Below are 18,366 nucleotides of genomic sequence, written 5' to 3'. Positions count from 1 at the left end.
TACACCTGAACATCTCTCTAACATGTAAATACACCTGGGCAACATCTGTCTAACATGTCAATACATCTGGAACCTCTTTCTAACACACAGACACCTAGAAACTCTTTCTAGTACAGCCACCTGGAAACCTCTTTCTTATACACAGACACCCGGAAATCTCTTTCTAATACACAGACACCTGGAAAGCTCTTTCTAACACACAGACACCTAGAAACTCTTTCTAGTATAGCCACCTGGAAACCTCTTTCTTATACACAGACACCCGGAAATCTCTTTCTAGTACACAGACACCTGGAAAGCTCTTTCTAACACACAGACACCTAGAAACTCTTTCTAGTACAGCCACCTGGAAACCTCTTTCTTATACACAGACACCCGGAAATCTATTTCTAATACACAGACACCTGGAAAGCTCTTGCTAACACACAGACACCTGGAAACCTCTTTCTAATACACAGACACCCGGAAACCTCTTTCTAATACACAGACACCCGGAAACCTCTTTCTAATACACAGACACCTGGAAACCTCTTTCTAATACACAGACACCCGGAAACCTCTTTCTAATACACAGACACCTGGAAACCTCTTTCTAATACACAGACACCTGGAAACCTCTTTCTAATACACAGACACCCGGAAACCTCTTTCTAATACACAGACACCTGGAAACCTCTTTCTAATACACAGACACCCGGAAACCTCTTTCTAATACCCCTCTGTGGAAAGGGTTCTACCTGGAACCAAAAAGGGTTCTACAAAGGGTTCTCCTATGGGGACAGCCGAAGAACCCTTTTACGTTCTAGATAGCACCAGAGATAGGGTTAGTATTATCTTAAGATAATGATAAGGTAAGAAGTTAAGTCATCCTCATCATCTTTCTTTAGATAGTACTGTATATGAACCACCTGTGTGAGTATGCACTGCAACTATTAGGAATCATGAGCTAGTGTGAATGTTTATGGCAAGTCTATGGGTGTCAGACCCTAAACATATTAGATAAAGCTGGTTTACAGAGTTGTTACCATGCTAATGTATATCTACATCCCACTCTCTTCCTTTCAGTATGTTGTACAGTAGGCCTATCAGACTTCATGTCTGTGTCCCAAATGGCACCACATGCCCTACATAGTACACTACTTTTGACTGTAACCTAATAGACCCTGATCAAAAGGAGTGCACTAGGGGATAATGTGTGATTTTGGCCTATGACAGTACTGTACTGTATGTGTATTTGTCCAGCTACTAGTTGTTTCAGGTGGCCATGGCACACACACCTCCCTCCCCGCAGTGACTCAGCACAGCACAGACAGTAGAAATGCTCTCTTTCAGTGGATCACAAAACATTTTATGCGGTCATGTTTCAATATCTACTTATCCCACCCATCAGACTGGTTAGTATTCACTCCCCCCTGGTTCCTTAGGACTAAAAATTGACATTTTTCTGTGATCTATTGCCTTAAAAGGCCCCTTCTTCATCCCTTCATTCTCTCTCCTCTCGCTCTCTCTTTTCCCTCTCCCTTTGCCAAGTCCCGTGTTCATCTTGTTCAGTCTCTCCCTGGGAATTAGGCTTTACAGTGTAGCTTCTTATACATGTTTTATTTTTAAATGTTCTCTCTATATTGCCTGTTGGCTTTCCTTGTTCCTTCCGTTAATTCAGCCTCATTACTTCACAACAGTGGACAACGGTCAGTTGTGCTTTTGTACAGTAAATTACATCAATCACTTGAACTACAGTCTGTGCCGTACAGTAGTAGACTTCCAATTATTATAATGAATAAAATGTGGCACCATTATCTATGAATCTAAAGCAGTGTTCTGAGTTCTGACCCCTGTCCATTCTAACTTGAGCTCTTGTACCCTCTCTGTGCTGCCCTCTTCATTCATCTTCCCCCTCTTTATCTGCCCCTCTCTCCTCTCTCTCTGCTCTTCTCCCCCTCCCCTTCTCTACCTCCTACAGCACGTGTGGAACAACTGGCCGTTGGAAGTGTGAGCAGCATGCCTGTCTGATAGAGAATGATATGATCCAGGCTGTCAACAGAGGAAACTTTGGGTAAGGGCACTTAAAAAAAAACTCTTAAGGATCGGACCCTTTTTTTCCATTTTCTCCAAAAATGACGTACCCAAATCTAACTGCCTGTAGCTCAGGCCCTTAAAGCAAGGATGTGCATATTCTTGGTACCATTTGAAAGGAAACACTTTGAAGTTTGCGGAAATGTGAAAGGACTGTAGGAGAATATAACACATTTGATCTGGTTAAAGATAATACAAAGAAAAAAACAACCTTTGTTTTGTATTATTTTTTTACCATCATCTTTGTTGTTTTGTAAGTTTGTTTTCGTGTCCTTTCTTCATTAAATGTAGAACATGTATTCAGATCATGCTGCGCTTTGGTCCGCTTCTTACGACGGCCGTGACAGTAATAGCTACTGTAAATTGGACAGTGCAGTTAGATTAACAATAATTTAAGCTTTCTGCCAATATTAGATATATCTATGTCCTGGGCAATGTTCTTGTTACTTACAACCTCATGCTAATCGCATTAGCCTACGTTAGCTCAACCGTCCCGCAGGGGATCCACCAATCCTGAAGAAGTTTTAAAAACACACGCAAACACACATACACACATATTTTACACTCACTGTCCTGACTTTCCTCTCTCTCCCTAGCTGGCGGGCAGCAAACTACAGCCAGTTCTATGGCATGTCTCTGGACGAGGGCCTGAGGTATCGCCTGGGGACACAGAGGCCCTCCAGGACCATCATGAGCATGAACGAGATGCAGGTGAGAAGTCCTGTCTGCTGGGTAGGGCAAGGGTGGGATAGGGGGCAGGTTGAGGCTGGGTGATTCATGGAATGGATCTCCAATGCCATGGCACCCTATTCCCTATAAAGTGACTACTTTTGATGAGGGCCCATGTAAGGGACCATAGAGCACACTACTGTACGTAGCGAGTAGACAGCCAATTGGGATGCAGACATGGTGTCGCGGCCTCACATTCAGAGTGAGGGACAGTACAGTCTGTTTTTCACTTTATCAAAGCACGTCGCTCTCAGAAAATTACCTATGTAAACCTGAGAAGAATCTTCCAAAGATCAGTTGGTGTAATAAAAAGGCATATGCATCAAAAGGGACCTATGATATAACATTTTATTTAAAGATTCTACTTTCCTTGCCTGTATCATTACCAGCTATGGCTACCAGGCGGAGTCTGGTATTGATCTGTTGATAATTCTTTGTCTGTCTGGATCTTGGAAGCCTCCCCTCTGCTATGTGTTGTCTTTAACTCTGTTTACATTCTAACCAGACAGATTATGTAAGAGCCAATCAAATCATCACAGAGGGGCTTGGGAGGATAAAGGTGGAGGATGGGGTAGAGGATAGAGGTGGAGAGGTTGGGGTAGAGGATAGAGGTGGAGGATGGGGTAGAGGATAGAGGTGGAGGATGGGGTAGAGGATAGAGGTGGAGAGGACAGGGTAGAGGATATAGGTGGAGGTTGGGGTAGAGAATAGAGGTGGAGAGGACAGGGTAGAGGATATAGGTGGAGGATGGGGTAGAGGATAGAGGTGGAGAGGACAGGGTAGAGGATATAGGTGGAGGTTGGGGTAGAGGATAGAGGTGGAGAGGTTGGGGTAGATGATAGAGGTGGAGGATGGGGTAGAGGATAGAGGTGGAGAGGACAGGGTAGAGGATATAGGTGGAGGTTGGGGTAGAGAATAGAGGTGGAGGATGGGGGATGGGGTAGAGGAGAGAGGTGGAAGATGGGGTAGAGGATAGAGGTGGAGAGGATGGGGTAGAGGAGAGAGGTGGAGAGGATGCGGTAGAGGATAGAGGTGGAGAGGATGGGGTAGAGGATAGAGGTGGAGAGGATGGGGTAGAGGATAGAAGTGGAGAGGATAGGGTAGAGGATAGAGGTGGAGGATGGGGTAGAGGATAGAGGTGGAGGTTGGGGTAGAGTATAGAGGTGGAGAGGATAGGGTAGAGGATAGAAGTGGAGAGGATAGGGTAGAGGATAGAAGTGGAGAGGATAGGGTAGAGGATAGAAGTGGAGAGGATAGGGTAGAGGATAGAGGTGGAGGTTGGGGTAGAGGATAGAGGTGGAGGATGGGGTAGATGATAGAGGTGGAGATAATGGGTTAGAGGATAGAGGTGGAGGATAAGGTAGAGGATAGAGGTGGAGGTTGGGGTAGAGGATAGAGGTGGAGGATGGGGTAGAGGATAGAGGTGGAGGATAAGGTAGAGGATAGAGGTGGAGGATGGGGTAGAGGATAGAGGTGGAGGATGTGGTAGAGTCATCTTCTTTTAGAAACACAAGACTGACTCTCTGCTCTCCGTGCTACCCTTCCCAATGCCTATCCCGCACCTCTACCACCCTACATCCTCCAGACCAAACTCCCCCACCCCCTCCTCCCTTCAATCCACTCTCTCCAACCCCCCACTTCCCCACCCCCTCCTCCCTTCAACTCTATTCTCTCCAACCCACCACTCCCCCACCCCCTCCTCCCTTCAATCCACTCTCTCCAACCCCCACTTCCCCACCCCCTCCTCCCTTCAACTCTATTCTCTCCAACCCACCACTCCCCCACCCCTCCTCCCTTCAACTCTATTCTCTCCAACCCACCACTCCCTCATCCACCTGTCCCTCTCCTCCCAACATGCCCCTACCTGTACCTGGAGACAGATTTAAACAGGAGAGCTTATTCATAAATCTCTCGGTCTGTTCTGTCTGTCTCCCAGCTGAGTCCCCGCATGTCTAACAGTCTTTCTACTGGGTAATGGACAGGCCCAGTCCTAACTGAGGCCTGGGGGGTTGCAGCCACACACGCATGCACAGGCAGAATTGTCTCCAATTTCTTATACCTCTTATCTCTAAACACATCAGTACCGTGCTCTCACCTCCAAGCTGGGTCATGCGTGACTCCGAGGTATGGTTTGGACTCTGACCTACAGCGTTTGCACGCACACACACACACACACACACACACACACACACACACACACACACACACACACACACACACACACACACACACACACACACACACACACACACACACACACACACACACACACACACACACACACACACACACACACACACACACACACACACACACGTGTGTAGATTTTCTATCAGGTGTTTGTCTGGGGAGAATAGTTGAGATATTAACAGGAGGAATGTTAGGCCGTACCAGCAGGTGTGGTATGTCTAAACAGAGCTAGAGTTCAATGCATAATACTCTAATGCTACATACAGTTGAAGTCGGAAGTTTACATACACTTAGGTTGAAGTCATTAAACTCGTTTTTCAACCACTCCACACATTTCTTGTTAACAAACTATAGTTTTGGCAAGTCGGTTGGGACATCTACCTTGTGCATGCCACAAGTAATTTTTCCAACAATTGTTTACAGACAGATCATTTCACTTATAATTCACTGTATTACAATTCCAGTGGGTCAGAAGTTTACATACACTAACTTGACTGTGCCTTTAAACCGCTTGGAAAATTCCAGAAAATGATGTCATGGCTTTAGAAGTTTCTGATAGGCTAATTGACATCATTTGAGTCTATTGGAGCCGTACCTGTGGATGTATTTAAAGGCCTACCTTCAAACTCAATGCCTCTTTGCTTGACATCATGGGAAAATCAAAAGAAATCAGACCTCTACAAAAAATTGTAGACCTTCACAAGTCTGGTTCATCGTTGGGAGCAATTTCCAAATGACTGAAGGTACCACGTTCATCTGTACAAACAGTAGTACGCTAGTATAAACACCATGGGACCACGCAGCCGTCATACCGCTCAAGAAGGAGACGCATTCTGACTATTAGAAATGAACATACTTCGGTTCGAAAATCCCAGAACAACAGCAAAGGACTCTGTGAAGATGCTGGAGGAAACAGGTACAAAAGTATCTATATCCACAGTAAAACGAGTCCTATGTTGACATAAACTGAAAGGTCGCTCAGCAAAGAAGAAGCCACTGCTCCAAAACCGCCACAAACAAAGCCAGACTACGGTTTGCAACTGCTCATTGGGACAAAGATTGTACTTTTTAGAGAAATGTCCTCTGTTCTGATGAAATAAAAATTATGTTTGGAGGAAAAAGGAGAGGCTTGCAACCCGAAGAACACCATTCAAACCGTGAAGCACGGGGGTGGCAACATTATGTTGTGGGGGTGCTTTGCTGCAGGAGGGATTGGTGCACTTCACAAAATAGGTGGCATCATGAGGGAGGAAAATTATTATTATATTATATTGAAGCAAACATCTCAAGACATCAGTCAGGAAGTTAAAGCTTGGTCGCAAATGGTCTTCCAAATGGACAATGACCACAAGCAATCTTGCAAGCAAAGTTGTGTCAAAATGGCTTAAGGTCAACAAAGTCAATGTATTGGAGTTGGCATCACAAAGCTCTGACCTCAATCCTATAGAAAATGTGTGGGAAGAACTGAAACAGCATGTGCGAACAAGGAGGCCTACAAATCTGACTTAGTTACACCAGCTCTGTCAGGAGGAATGGGCCAATATTCACTCAACTTATTGTGGGAAGCTTGTGGAAGGCTGCCCGACACGTTTGACCCAAGTTAAACCATTTAAAGGCAATGCTAACAAATACTCATTGAGTGTATGTAAACTTCTGACCCACTTGGAATGTGATGAAAGAAATAAAAGCTGAAATAAATCATTCTCTCTACAATTATTCTGATATTTCACATTCTTAAAATAAGTGGTGATCCTAACTGACCTAAGAGAGGGATATTTTTACTCATTTTAGATGTCAGGAATTGTGAAACTGAGTTGAAATGTATTTGGCTAAGGTGTATGTAAACTTCCGACTTCAACTTTACCTGCAGAGTTAAGCATGCTGCCTCCCACCTCCATACCTGGCCTGTTTCCGTCCCAATATAGTACTCTAATTTTGACCAGGGCCTATGGGGCTCTATAGGGCTTCGTAGGGCTCCATAGGGCTCATAGGGCTTTGTAGGGCTCATGGGGCTCCGTAGGGCTCCATAGGGCTCATAGGGCCCCATATGGCACCGAAGGAGCCAGCCTCCTCTTGTTGTTGGTTTGTCAGCCTCCTTTTGTTGTTGGTTTGTCAGTCACCTCTTGTTGTTGGTTTGTCAGCCTCCTCTTGTTGTTGATTTGTCAGCATACTCGTGTTGTTTGGTTTGTCAGACTCCTCTTGTTGTTGGTTTGTCAGCCTCCTCTTGTTGTTGGTTTGTCAGCCTCCTCTTGTTGTTGGTTTGTCAGCCTCCTCTTGTTGTTGGTTTGTCAGCCTCCTCTTGTTGTTGGTTTGTCAGTCTCCTCTTGTTATTGGTTTGTCAGTCACCTCTTGTTGTTGGTTTGTCTGTCTCCTCTTGTTGGTTTGTCAGCCTCCTCTTGTTGTTGGTTTGTCAGTCACCTCTTATTGTTGGTTTGTCAGTCACCTCTTGTTTTTGGTTTGTCAGTCACCTCTTGTTGTTGGTTTGTCAGTCACCTCTTGTTGTTGGTTTGTCAGTCACCTCTTGTTGTTGGTTTGTCAGTCACCTCTTGTTGTTGGTTTGTCAGCCTCCTCTTGTTGTTGGTTTGTCAGCCTCCTCTTGTTGTTGGTTTGTCAGCCTCCTCTTGTTGTTGGTTTGTCAGCCTCCTCTTGTTGTTGGTTTGTCAGTCACCTCTTGTTGTTGGTTTGTCAGTCACCTCTTGTTGTTGGTTTGTCAGTCTCCTCTTGTTGTTGGTTTGTCAGTCACCTCTTCTTGTTGGTTTGTCTGTCTCCTCTTGTTGGTTTGTCAGCCTCCTCGTGTTGTTGGTTTGTTAGCCTCCTCTTGTTGTTGGTTTGTCAGCCTCCTCTTGTTGTTGTCAGCCCCCTCTTGTTGTTGTCAGCCTCCTCTTATTGTTGGTTTGTCAGACTCCTCTTATTGTTGGTTTGTTAGCCTCCTCTTGTTGTTGGTTTGTCAGCCACCTCTTGTTGTTGGTTTATTATCCTCCTCTTGTTGTTGGTTTGTCAGCCTCCTTTTGTTGTTGGTTTGTTAGCCTCCTCTTGTTGTTGGTTTGTCAGCCTAGCATCCTCATGTTGTTGGTTTGTCAGCCTCCTCTTGTTGTTGGTTTGTCAGCCTCCTCTTGTTGTTGGTTTGTCAGCCTCCTCTTGTTGTTGGTTTGTCAGTCACCTCTTGTTGTTGGTTTGTCAGTCACCTCTTGTTGTTGGTTTGTCAGCCTCCTCTTGTTGTTGGTTTGTCAGCCTCCTCTTGTTGTTAGTTTGTTAGCCTCCTCTTGTTGTTGGTTTGTCACCCTCCTCTTGTTGTTGTCAGCCTCCTCTTATTGTTGATTTGTCAGCCTCCTCTTATTGTTGATTTGTCAGCCTCCTCTTTTTGTTGGTTTGTCAGCCTCCTCTTGTTGGTTTGTCAGCCTCCTCTTTTTGTTGGTTTGTCAGCCTCCTCTTGTTGGTTTGTCAGCCTCCTCTTGTTGTTGGTTTGTCAGCCTCCTCTTGGTTTGTCAGCCTCCTCTTGTTGTTGGTTTGTTACCCTCCTCTTGTTGTTGGTTTGTCAGTCTCCTCTTGTTGTTGGTTTGTTAGCCTCCTCTTATTGTTGGTTTGTCAGCCTCCTCCTGTTGTTGGTTTGTTAGCCTCCTTTTGTTGTTGGTTTGTCAGTCACCTTTTGTTGTTGGTTTGTCAGCCTCCTCTTGTTGTTGTCATCCTCCTCTTATTGTTGGTTTGTCAGCCCCCTCTTATTGTTGGTTTGTCAGCCTCCTCTTATTGTTGGTTTGTCAGCCTCCTCTTGTTGTTGGTTTGTCAGCCACCTCTTGTTTTTCGGTTTGTCAGCCTCCTCTTGTTGTTGGTTTGTCAGTAACCTCTTGTTTTCGGTTTGTCAGTCACCTCTTGTTGTTGGTTTGTCAGCCTCCTCTTGTTGTTGGTTTGTCAGCCACCTCTTGTTGTTGGTTTGTCAGCCTCCTCTTGTTGTTGCTTTGTCAGCCGCCTCTTGCTTTGTCAGCCTCCTCTTGTTGTTAGTTTGTCAGCCTCCTCTTGTTGTTGGTTTGTCAGTCAACTCTTGTTGTTGGTTTGTCAGCCTCCTCTTGTTGGTTTGTCAGCCTCCTTATGTTGGTTTGTCAGCCTCCTCTTGTTGTTGGTTTGTCAGCCTCCTCTTGTTGTTGGTTTGTCAGTCACCTCTTATTGGTTTGTCAGTCACCTCTTGTTTTTGGTTTGTCAGTCACCTCTTGTTGTTGGTTTGTCAGTCACCTCTTGTTGTTGGTTTGTCAGCCTCCTCTTGTTGTTGGTTTGTCAGCCTCCTCTTGCTGTTAGTGGGTCAGTCGCCTCTTGTTGTTGGTTTGTCAGCCTCCTCTTGTTGTTGGTTTGTCAGCCTCCTCTTGTTGTTGGTTTGTCAGCCTCCTCTTGTTGTTGGTTTGTCAGCCTCCTCTTGTTGTTGGTTTGTCAGTCACCTCTTGTTGTTGGTTTGTCAGCCTCCACTTGTTGTTGGTTTGTTAGCCTCCTCTTGTTGTTGGTTTGTCAGCCTCCTTTTGTTGTTGGTTTGTCAGTCACCTCTTGTTGTTGGTTTGTCAGCCTCCTCTTGTTGTTGTCATCCTCCTCTTATTGTTGGTTTGTCAGCCTCCTCTTATTGTTGGTTTATCAGCCTCCTCTTATTGTTGGTTTGTCAGCCTCCTCTTGTTGTTGGTTTGTCAGCCTCTTCTTGTTGTTGGTTTGTCAACCTCCTCTTGTTGTTGCTTTGTCAGCCTCCTCTTGCTTTGCCAGCCTCCTCTTGTTGTTAGTTTGTCAGCCTCCTCTTGTTGTTGGTTTGTCAGTCACCTCTTGTTTTTGGTTTGTCAGTCACCTCTTGTTGTTGGTTTGTCAGCCTCCTCTTGTTGTTGGTTTGTCAGCCTCCTCTTGTTGTTGGTTTGTCAGTCACCTCTTGTTGTTGGTTTGTCAGCCACCTCTTGTTGTTGGTTTGTCAGCCACCTCTTGTTTTCGGTTTGTCAGCCTCCTCTTGTTGTTGGTTTGTCAGTCACCTCTTGTTTTCGGTTTGTCAGTCACCTCTTGTTGTTGGTTTGTCAGCCTCCTCTTGTTGTTGGTTTGTCAGCCACCTCTTGTTGTTGGTTTGTTAGCCTCCTCTTGTTGTTGGTTTGTCAGCCTCCTTTTGTTGGTTTGTCAGCCTCCTCTTGTTGTTGGTTTGTCAGCCTCTTCTTGTTGTTGGTTTGTCAGCCTCCTCTTGTTGTTGGTTTGTCAGTCACCTCTTGTTGGTTTGTCAGTCACCTCTTGTTGTTGGTTTGTCAGTCACCTCTTATTGTTGGTTTGTCAGTCACCTCTTATTGTTGGTTTGTCAGTCACCTCTTGTTGTTGGTCTGTCAGTCACCTCTTGTTGTTGGTTTGTCAGTCACCTCTTGTTGTTGGTTTGTCAGCCTCCTCTTGTTGTTGGTTTGTTAGCCTCCTCTTGTTGTTGGTTTGTCAGCCTCCTCTTGTTGTTGGTTTGTCAGCCTCCTCTTGTTGTTGGTTTGTCAGTCACCTCTTGTTGTTGGTTTGTCAGCCTCCTCTTGTTGTTGGTTTGTCAGTCACCTCTTGTTTTTGGTTTGTCAGTCACCTCTTGTTGTTGGTTTGTCAGTCACCTCTTGTTGTTGGTTTGTCAGTCACCTCTTGTTGTTGGTTTGTCAGCCGCCTCGTTGTTGGTTTGTTAGCCTCCTCTTGTTGTTGGTTTGTCAGCCTCCTCTTGTTGTTGGTTTGTCAGTCACCTCTTGTTGTTGGTTTGTCAGCCTCCTCTTGTTGTTGGTTTGTCATCCTCCTCTTGCTTTTGGTGGGTCAGTCTCCTCTTGTTGTTGGTTTGTCAGCCTCCTCTTGCTGTTGGTGGGTCAGTCTCCTCTTGTTGTTGGTTTGTCAGCCTCCTCTTGCTGTTGGTGGGTCAGTCTCCTCTTGTTGTTGGTTTGTCAGCCTCCTCTTGCTGTTGGTGGGTCAGTCTCCTCTTGTTGTTGGTTTGTCAGCCTCCTCTTGCTGTTGGTGGTTCAGTCTCTTGCCGTCTGGCCGCTGGAACACCTACTGTTTTTGGGAGTAATAATAAATTGTATTTGTATTGTTCCAAATAAAATATCAAGGTGGTCAATTACATTTAAACAGGATTGAAACTGCACATTAGCTGATTCCTCCTCCTCGCTATCCCCATGCTCAGATGAATATGGATACTCAGAATGACCGTCTGCCTCAGTATTTTAATGCCGCAGAGAAGTGGCCTGGAAAGATCCATGAACCTCTGGACCAGGGCAACTGCGCTGCCTCCTGGGCCTTCTCCACTGCAGGTGAGGCACAAAATGCTAGTTAAATACTGGCAGAATACTGGCAAAATGCAAATAAAGACATGCAAAATATTGACAAAGTACTGATAAAATACTGGCCAAAGGCTGGTAAAATACTAGCAGAATAATGGTAAAACGCTGGTATTTTGGTGAATTACTGGAATTTTGGTGAAATACTGGTAAATGTGGGTAAAGAAAATGTAGCAATATTGCAAAATACTGGTCATAAAATGACTTATTTGAAGTTCCATCTCATTCCCACAGAACATCTCTTAGGACATTTCACAGATTTAAAAAAAACACGCTCTTTCTTTCTATCTCACTTTCCATTGCTCAGCGGTGGCATCGGATCGAATCTCCATCCAGTCGATGGGTCACATGACCCCTCAGCTGTCGCCCCAGAACCTAATTTCCTGTGACACGCGCAACCAAGGGGGCTGTGCTGGAGGACGTATCGACGGAGCCTGGTGGTACCTGAGACGCAGAGGGTAGGACATATTTCACTATGACACCAGGCACAATATTTCCTTATGTTAAAATGAAGGGTCAGTTTAAGTTAATGATTCATTGAATACGCTATGTCTTTATCTCTCATCATCTATCCATCTCCATCTCTCTCTCTCTTAGTGTGGTGACAGAGGAGTGCTACCCGTTCTCTGCTCCCCAGCAGACGACAGCAGAGGTGGGCCGCTGTATGATGCAGAGTCGCTCTGTGGGCAGAGGCAAGAGACAGGCTACTGCACGCTGCCCCAGCACACACACCTACCACAATGACATCTACCAGTCTACACCTCCCTACAGGCTCTCATCAAACGTATGTACACACACTCACTCACATGCACGCACACACACACTATTACCACCATCAAAACATCTCCTGTCCTACACCTCTCCACGGGATGTGTACCTCTGACATCAGTTTATCACCACTTGCAAAACATACACTGTAATCCTCCATAAACATGGTAAAGTACGTTGCATGGGCTCCGTACACAGATGGCTGAATTCCTCACGTTACATTAGCCCATAATCTCTCTCACGTATTTGTCTTAATGTGTTTTCTCTACCATCGAAAAAGTACAGAATTCTCCGTTTGCTCGCTCATAAATGAATTCCTTGTGATGCAGGCCTTTCCATTTCCATGTGTCAGAAAGAGAAAGAGAGTAGTGTAGATATGAAATGGTAGGCTAAAGTTAGATAACTTCTGGGCAACATCAGCCCTCAACATCACTCACCTGTAGGGCCTATTTTCCGGTTTACACTTGAACACGCCAGTTTTCTCAACTGAACAGAGACAGAGTGGGTAGCAGCAGGGAATGTTACTGGAGTGAGCTACAGTAGATCAACTGGAAAGCCCGTATCTGTTACATTAAGTCTGTGTCCCAAATAGCACCCTATTCCCTACATAGTACACTACCCTGTGGACCCTTGTCAAAAGTAGTGCATTATGTAGGGAATAGGGTGTCATTAAGGAGGTAGCCTAACTGTTTCCAGAGTACACGTGCACTTAGAGAACCCACATGCACCCACTTGTTCGATATCCTAATCAAGACTCACTGAGCTACAGCCTACCTGTGGTTTATTACCTCTCACCATCAATCATTCTAAATTATGCCTAATGTTGGAAATCATTACAGCATATTTATCTGTCTCTATAACATCTCAAGTCACCGAGAGATGTACTGTATTATCTACAGATTTATGTTGATATTCACTCCACTGTCTCTTTCATCTAATTACAGATCTGTCCATCTCTTTCCTTTCATCTAATCACAGCTCTGTCCATCTCTCGCTTCTTCACAGGAGAAGGAGATCATGAAGGAGATTATGGATAACGGCCCAGTGCAAGGTAGGATGGTCTAGTGATGATGACTTACTGTGTGTGTGCGTGTATGCAATTGCCATCGGCAACTGTACAATTATGAGATACTGGAACCATATGTGTATGCTGTGTATGCTGTGTATGCTGTGTATGCTGTGTATGCTGTGTATGCTGTGTATGCTGTGTATGCTGTGTATGCTGTGTATGCTGTGTATGCTGTAGTGCTCAAAGCCATCTCTTAGTTTTCTGAATGAATACAAATGGGCAAGACAGCCTTGGCTTCTGCTTAAGGAGAAAAATTGGGTATGAGAGGATGTGTATCAGATGTTTGGCTATAACTCTGGTTTATCATGCCATTGTTGGACATTGTTGGACTGATGATTTGTAGACAATGTCCTAAGATACAATTACTTTGGACACAAATGTGTCACCTGGAAAACACCTGGCTGAAAATAGTTAACATCACCAAGCATCTGCTAGTATTCACAAACAGACATGTCTGAGCTCCCTCTCTCTTTGTAGAACAGAGAGAAGTTCTTAACACATGTTTCACACTGCCTCTCACAAGCAGTGAAAAGTATCAAGTGTAACAAGGTGAGGCCTCAGGTAGGGAATTTGACCTTTGAAAGAACTGTGATATTGACTGATGTCTGTGACCTCAGACTCAATTTGATCTGGGTCACCTAGCCAGGGGTTACAACTGGTGTTCCTGATGCTATTCATTATACACGGTTGTCCGAAACAATTAAAAATTCCTCAGAAGTTTGGATGGAGAGAGTGAAATGCATAGAAAGTGACATTGAAAGGAAGAGAGACATAGAGAATGACAAATAGACAGTGGAATGTAGACTGTGTGAGTGTTAGTACACTGTATACCTTTATGTGTGTGCGAGTGAATGTGTTTGCATGCACGTGTATGTGTGTACGTGTGGTTGTACAGAGGTAGCCTGAGCCTGTTCCAGCCTTGATGTAATTGTTGCAAACAGCAGGACTGAAACATTGGCCTGCTGACAACTTGTCCTTTCTTTTTTCCTTCAATTTCTGTTGTTGCCTTTGCCATAGAGGAGTGTGTGTCCTTGTTTATTGGCAGTAAGAGAACAAGAGAACGGTAACCTAGTAAGAACAGGTAGTCCTCCAAATGTGGGAATTACTCAGCGAGAGTTCCAGATTGTTTTTCCCAGTGGAGTTTCTAGTGAGAAAGTCACAGGGAGTTCAGCTCTAATGGGTTTCCAGTGCACCAGATCAGAGAGTCCCGACACTACAATTGTACTCTGATGTTTGGGTGTGTTCTACTCAGAGGGAAATTGCAAATTGTCCTCAGAAGAAGTCAGGATATTATTTCCCCAGGTTCGCGTCCTTGCCCCACTGTTCGCTACAATATGGTTGAACATTCAGCATAGAAACATTTTTCCTGATGTTTAAGGTGTCCAAGGCCTGGTTTCCCGATCGCGATGGAACTTCGGCTTACGACGCATCGTCCCTTCAACGGCTGGAGATTTATATCACACGTTTCCCAAAACACCACGCAGAGAGAAAGTTCCCTAAGTGCGTTGTTGAATTTAAGCAAAATTACAGACAGTAGCCTACAATTTGCAAAAGAGAACTCAATTGAACATGACATTTATTTCAACATATTTAAATGATATACAGTGCATTCGGGAAGGCATGTGTCAATGCTGATAAGAGCTAAAGAAAGGAAGCGCTGCTCTCAGATCAGCTTTCTCCTTTCAAATCTTACCTTAACATTAGAATTATTCCGCAATACTGATGACAGATCAGCTCCTGGAGCAGGGTTCTCCAACCCTGTTCCTGGAGATCTACCCTCCTGTAGGTTATCACTCCAACCCCAGTTGCAACTAACCTGATTCAGCGTATCAAACAGTGTGATAGAATAGGGTTGGGGTGAAAACTGACAGGACAGTAGCTCTCCAGGAACAGGGTTGGAGAGCTACTGTCCTAGAGAGATATCACCTACGGCTTCAAATATTGCGGTGGCTTATTCCAATGCTTACCCTATGATAATGCACTAAATCAGGATTTGTCAAAAATTTGCACACGTAGTTACACATCATTAAATATATTTAAGCAAAATTACAGACAGTAGCCTACAATTTGCAAAAGACAACGCAATTGAACATTACATTTATTTCAATATATTTAATGATATACAGTGCATTCGGGAAGAATTCAGTACCCTTGTCTTTTTCCACATTTTGTTACGCTACAGCCTTATTCCATTCTTGATTAAATCGTTTTTTTCCTCATCAATCTACACACAATACCCCATAATGACAAAGCATAAACAGGTTTTTAGATTGTTTTGCAAATGTAGTAAAAATAAAAAACAGAAATATTATATCTCTCTGTACTTTGCTCCATTCATCTTTCCCTCGATCCTGACTAGTCTCCCAGTCCCTGTACCCACAGCACCATGCTTCACTGTAGGGATGGTGGCAGGTTTCCTCCAGACGTGACGCTTGGCATTAAGGCCAAAGAGTTCAACCTTGGTTTCATCAGACCAGAGATGACCTTGATGACAGCTTTGCACACTCTTGCCATTATATCAACCAGCTTCACCTGAAATGCTTATCCAACAGTCTTGAAGGAGTTCCCACATATGTTGAGTACTTGTTGGCTGCTTTTTATTCACTCTGCGGTCCAACTCATTCCAAACCATCTCAATTGGGTTGAGGTCTTGTGATTGTGGAGGCCAGGTCATCTGATGCAACACTCCATCACTCTACTTCTTTGTCAAATAGCCCTTAAATGAGTTGTGTTGGGTCATTGTCCTGTTGAAAACAAAATATATTCTACTCTGCGCAAACCAGATGGGATGGCATATTGCTGCAGAATGCTGTGGTAGCCATGCTGGTTAAGTGTGCCTTGAATTAGAAATATATCACAGACAGTCTCCCCAGGAAAGCACCTCACATCATCACACCTCCTCCTCCATGCTTCACGGTGGGAAATACACATGCGGAGATCATCCGTTCACCCACTCTGCGTCTCACAAAGACACAGCGGTTGGAACCAAAGATCTCAAATTTGGACTCATCAGACCAAAGGACAGATTTCCACTGTTCTAAAGTCCATTGCTTGTGTTTCTTGGTCCAACCAACTCTCTTCTTATTATTGGTGTCCTTTAGTAGTGGTGTCTTTGCAGCAATTCGACCATGAAGGCCTGATTCACACAGTCTCCTCTGAACAGTTGATGTTGAGATGTGTCTGTTACTTGAACTCTGTGAAGCATTTATTTGGGCTGCAATTTCTGAGGCTGGTAACTCTAATGAACTTATCTGCAACAGCAGAGGTAACTCTGGGTCTTCCTTTCCTGTGTCGGTCCTCATAAGAGCCAGTTTCATCGTAGCACTTCATGGTTTTTGCGACTGAACTTGAAGAAACTTTCGAAGTTCATGAAATATTCTAGATTTACTGACCTTCATGTCTTAAAGTAATGAAGGAGTTTCATTTCTCTTTGTTTATTTCAGCTGTTCTTGACATACTATTGGCTTGGTATTTTACCAAATAGGGCTATCTTCTGTGTACAACCCCTACCTTGTCACAACACAACTGATTGGCTCAAACGCATTTAGAAGGAAAGAAATTCCACACATTTACTTTTAACAAGGCATACCTGTTAATTGAAATGCACTCCAGGAGACTACCTTATGAAGTTGGTTGAGAGAATGCCAAGAGTATGCAAAGCTGTCATTAAGGCAAAGGCTGGCTACTTTGAAGAATCTCAAATATCAAATATATTTTGATTTATTTAACACTTTTCTGGTTACTAAATGATTCCATGTGTTATTTCATAGTTTTGATGTCTTCACTATTATTCTACAATGTAGAAAATAGTTAAAAAAATAAAGAAAAACCATTGAATGAATAGGTGTTCTCAAACTTTTGACTGGTACTGTATATATATTTTTCAATCCATTTTAGAATAAGTTTCACGCCCTGACCTTATAGATCCTTATTATTCTCTATGTTTGGTGAGGTCAGGGTGTGACTCGGGTGGGAAATTCTATGTTTTCTGTGTCTTTGTTTTTTGGCGAATGTGGTTCCTAATCAGTCTATCATTGTCTCTGATTGGGGATCATACTTAGGCAGCCCTTTTCCCACCATTAGGCTGTGGGATCTTGTTTTCTGTTTAGTGTCTTAGCCTGTACGCTTCCGTTTTCGCTTTTGTTATTTTGTTTGAGTGTTTCTTGAATAAAAGAATCATGAACACTTTCCACGCTGCGCTTAGTTCTACTCTTCCTACCACTACAGAGAGCTGCTACAATAAGGCTGCAATTGGCAACTTTATATTTGTAGTACAGCTGTGCTATATGGGAAAAAAATGCTTGGTGCAATAAATTGCCTAAAACAATGCAATAATCATAAATAGAACGATAAGTGTACAACATTAATGGGCACAATAGTTTTTTCAATGATCCTTTCAACTACTACTACTAGATTGATGGTTGTAGCCAATCACCAATATTAGCAAACTTCTTTAATTTCAAACTTCATATTTCTCTAGTATAGGCTCCTTATCGTAATAAACGATATCAGCAAAATGCCTGCGATAAGTGATCGGCATGGTCGGTGTCAATCATTTTCGATTCATCGTCCCAGCTCTAATTTGTAGTCAACTTCATTGTAAAGTTACTGGCGGTCACAGAGAGACAGATAAACATCTTGATTCTATGTTTGGCAGAGATCTTCTGTGTATAATGTGGCGTAGAGAAAAACCCCACATCTAACGAAGTAATTAGCTGTTTGATGAGTGGTCTGAGGCAGTCCATAAATAACAAGCGTTTTAAAGCGCAACTTTAGTAACAATGGTTTTGGGAAAAAGCTTTGAACGATTACCTTAGCCTTAAGATGGTTTTGGGAAACCAGGCCATGGTTACCTCTGAACTACAGTGATGCTTTCTTTACCTAATATGGGTTAATAGTAAAGTTGATTATAGCTATGTTTTCAAACAATATTGAAGAATGAACTAAGGGCCTTTGGTTGGTCCTTTTGTAACCATCCTTGAAGCTATAGATTTGTCTGCCTGTATAAAGTGTGTTTCTGTGTTTCCAGTTCATCTAGCTTGTGTTTTTCTTCCTGTGTATCCTGCAGCCATCCTGGAGGTCCATGAGGACTTCTTCGTCTATAAGAGTGGGATCTATAAACACACAGATGTCAGCTTCACCAAACCGCCAAACTACCGCAAACACAACACACACTCCGTCAGGATCACCGGGTAAGGCTGTCAATCATCTGCCATCTGTTATAGCTATGTGTTGTCTTCTATCCGT

At 43.8% G+C, this 18,366-nt stretch overlaps 1 protein-coding gene across 2 annotated transcripts in view; it reads left to right on the top strand.

Moving 5' to 3' along the window:
* tinagl1 (tubulointerstitial nephritis antigen-like 1) overlaps window positions 1–18,366 on the top strand; it is a 59,920-nt gene that overhangs the window by 31,179 nt on the left and 10,375 nt on the right. For both annotated transcript variants that reach the window (XM_046325791.1, XM_046325792.1), the window contains exons 4-10: window positions 1,961–2,053; window positions 2,670–2,784; window positions 11,129–11,255; window positions 11,590–11,740; window positions 11,880–12,066; window positions 13,056–13,101; window positions 18,188–18,311. In XM_046325791.1, the coding sequence (XP_046181747.1) occupies window positions 1,961–2,053; window positions 2,670–2,784; window positions 11,129–11,255; window positions 11,590–11,740; window positions 11,880–12,066; window positions 13,056–13,101; window positions 18,188–18,311 (843 nt within the window). The remainder of the gene's footprint in view (window positions 1–1,960; window positions 2,054–2,669; window positions 2,785–11,128; window positions 11,256–11,589; window positions 11,741–11,879; window positions 12,067–13,055; window positions 13,102–18,187; window positions 18,312–18,366) is intronic.

This window comes from Oncorhynchus gorbuscha, linkage group LG24 (assembly GCF_021184085.1).
Source record: "Oncorhynchus gorbuscha isolate QuinsamMale2020 ecotype Even-year linkage group LG24, OgorEven_v1.0, whole genome shotgun sequence".
Classification (NCBI taxonomy): domain Eukaryota; kingdom Metazoa; phylum Chordata; class Actinopteri; order Salmoniformes; family Salmonidae; genus Oncorhynchus; species Oncorhynchus gorbuscha.
This window is presented reverse-complemented; position numbering and strand designations above follow the sequence as displayed.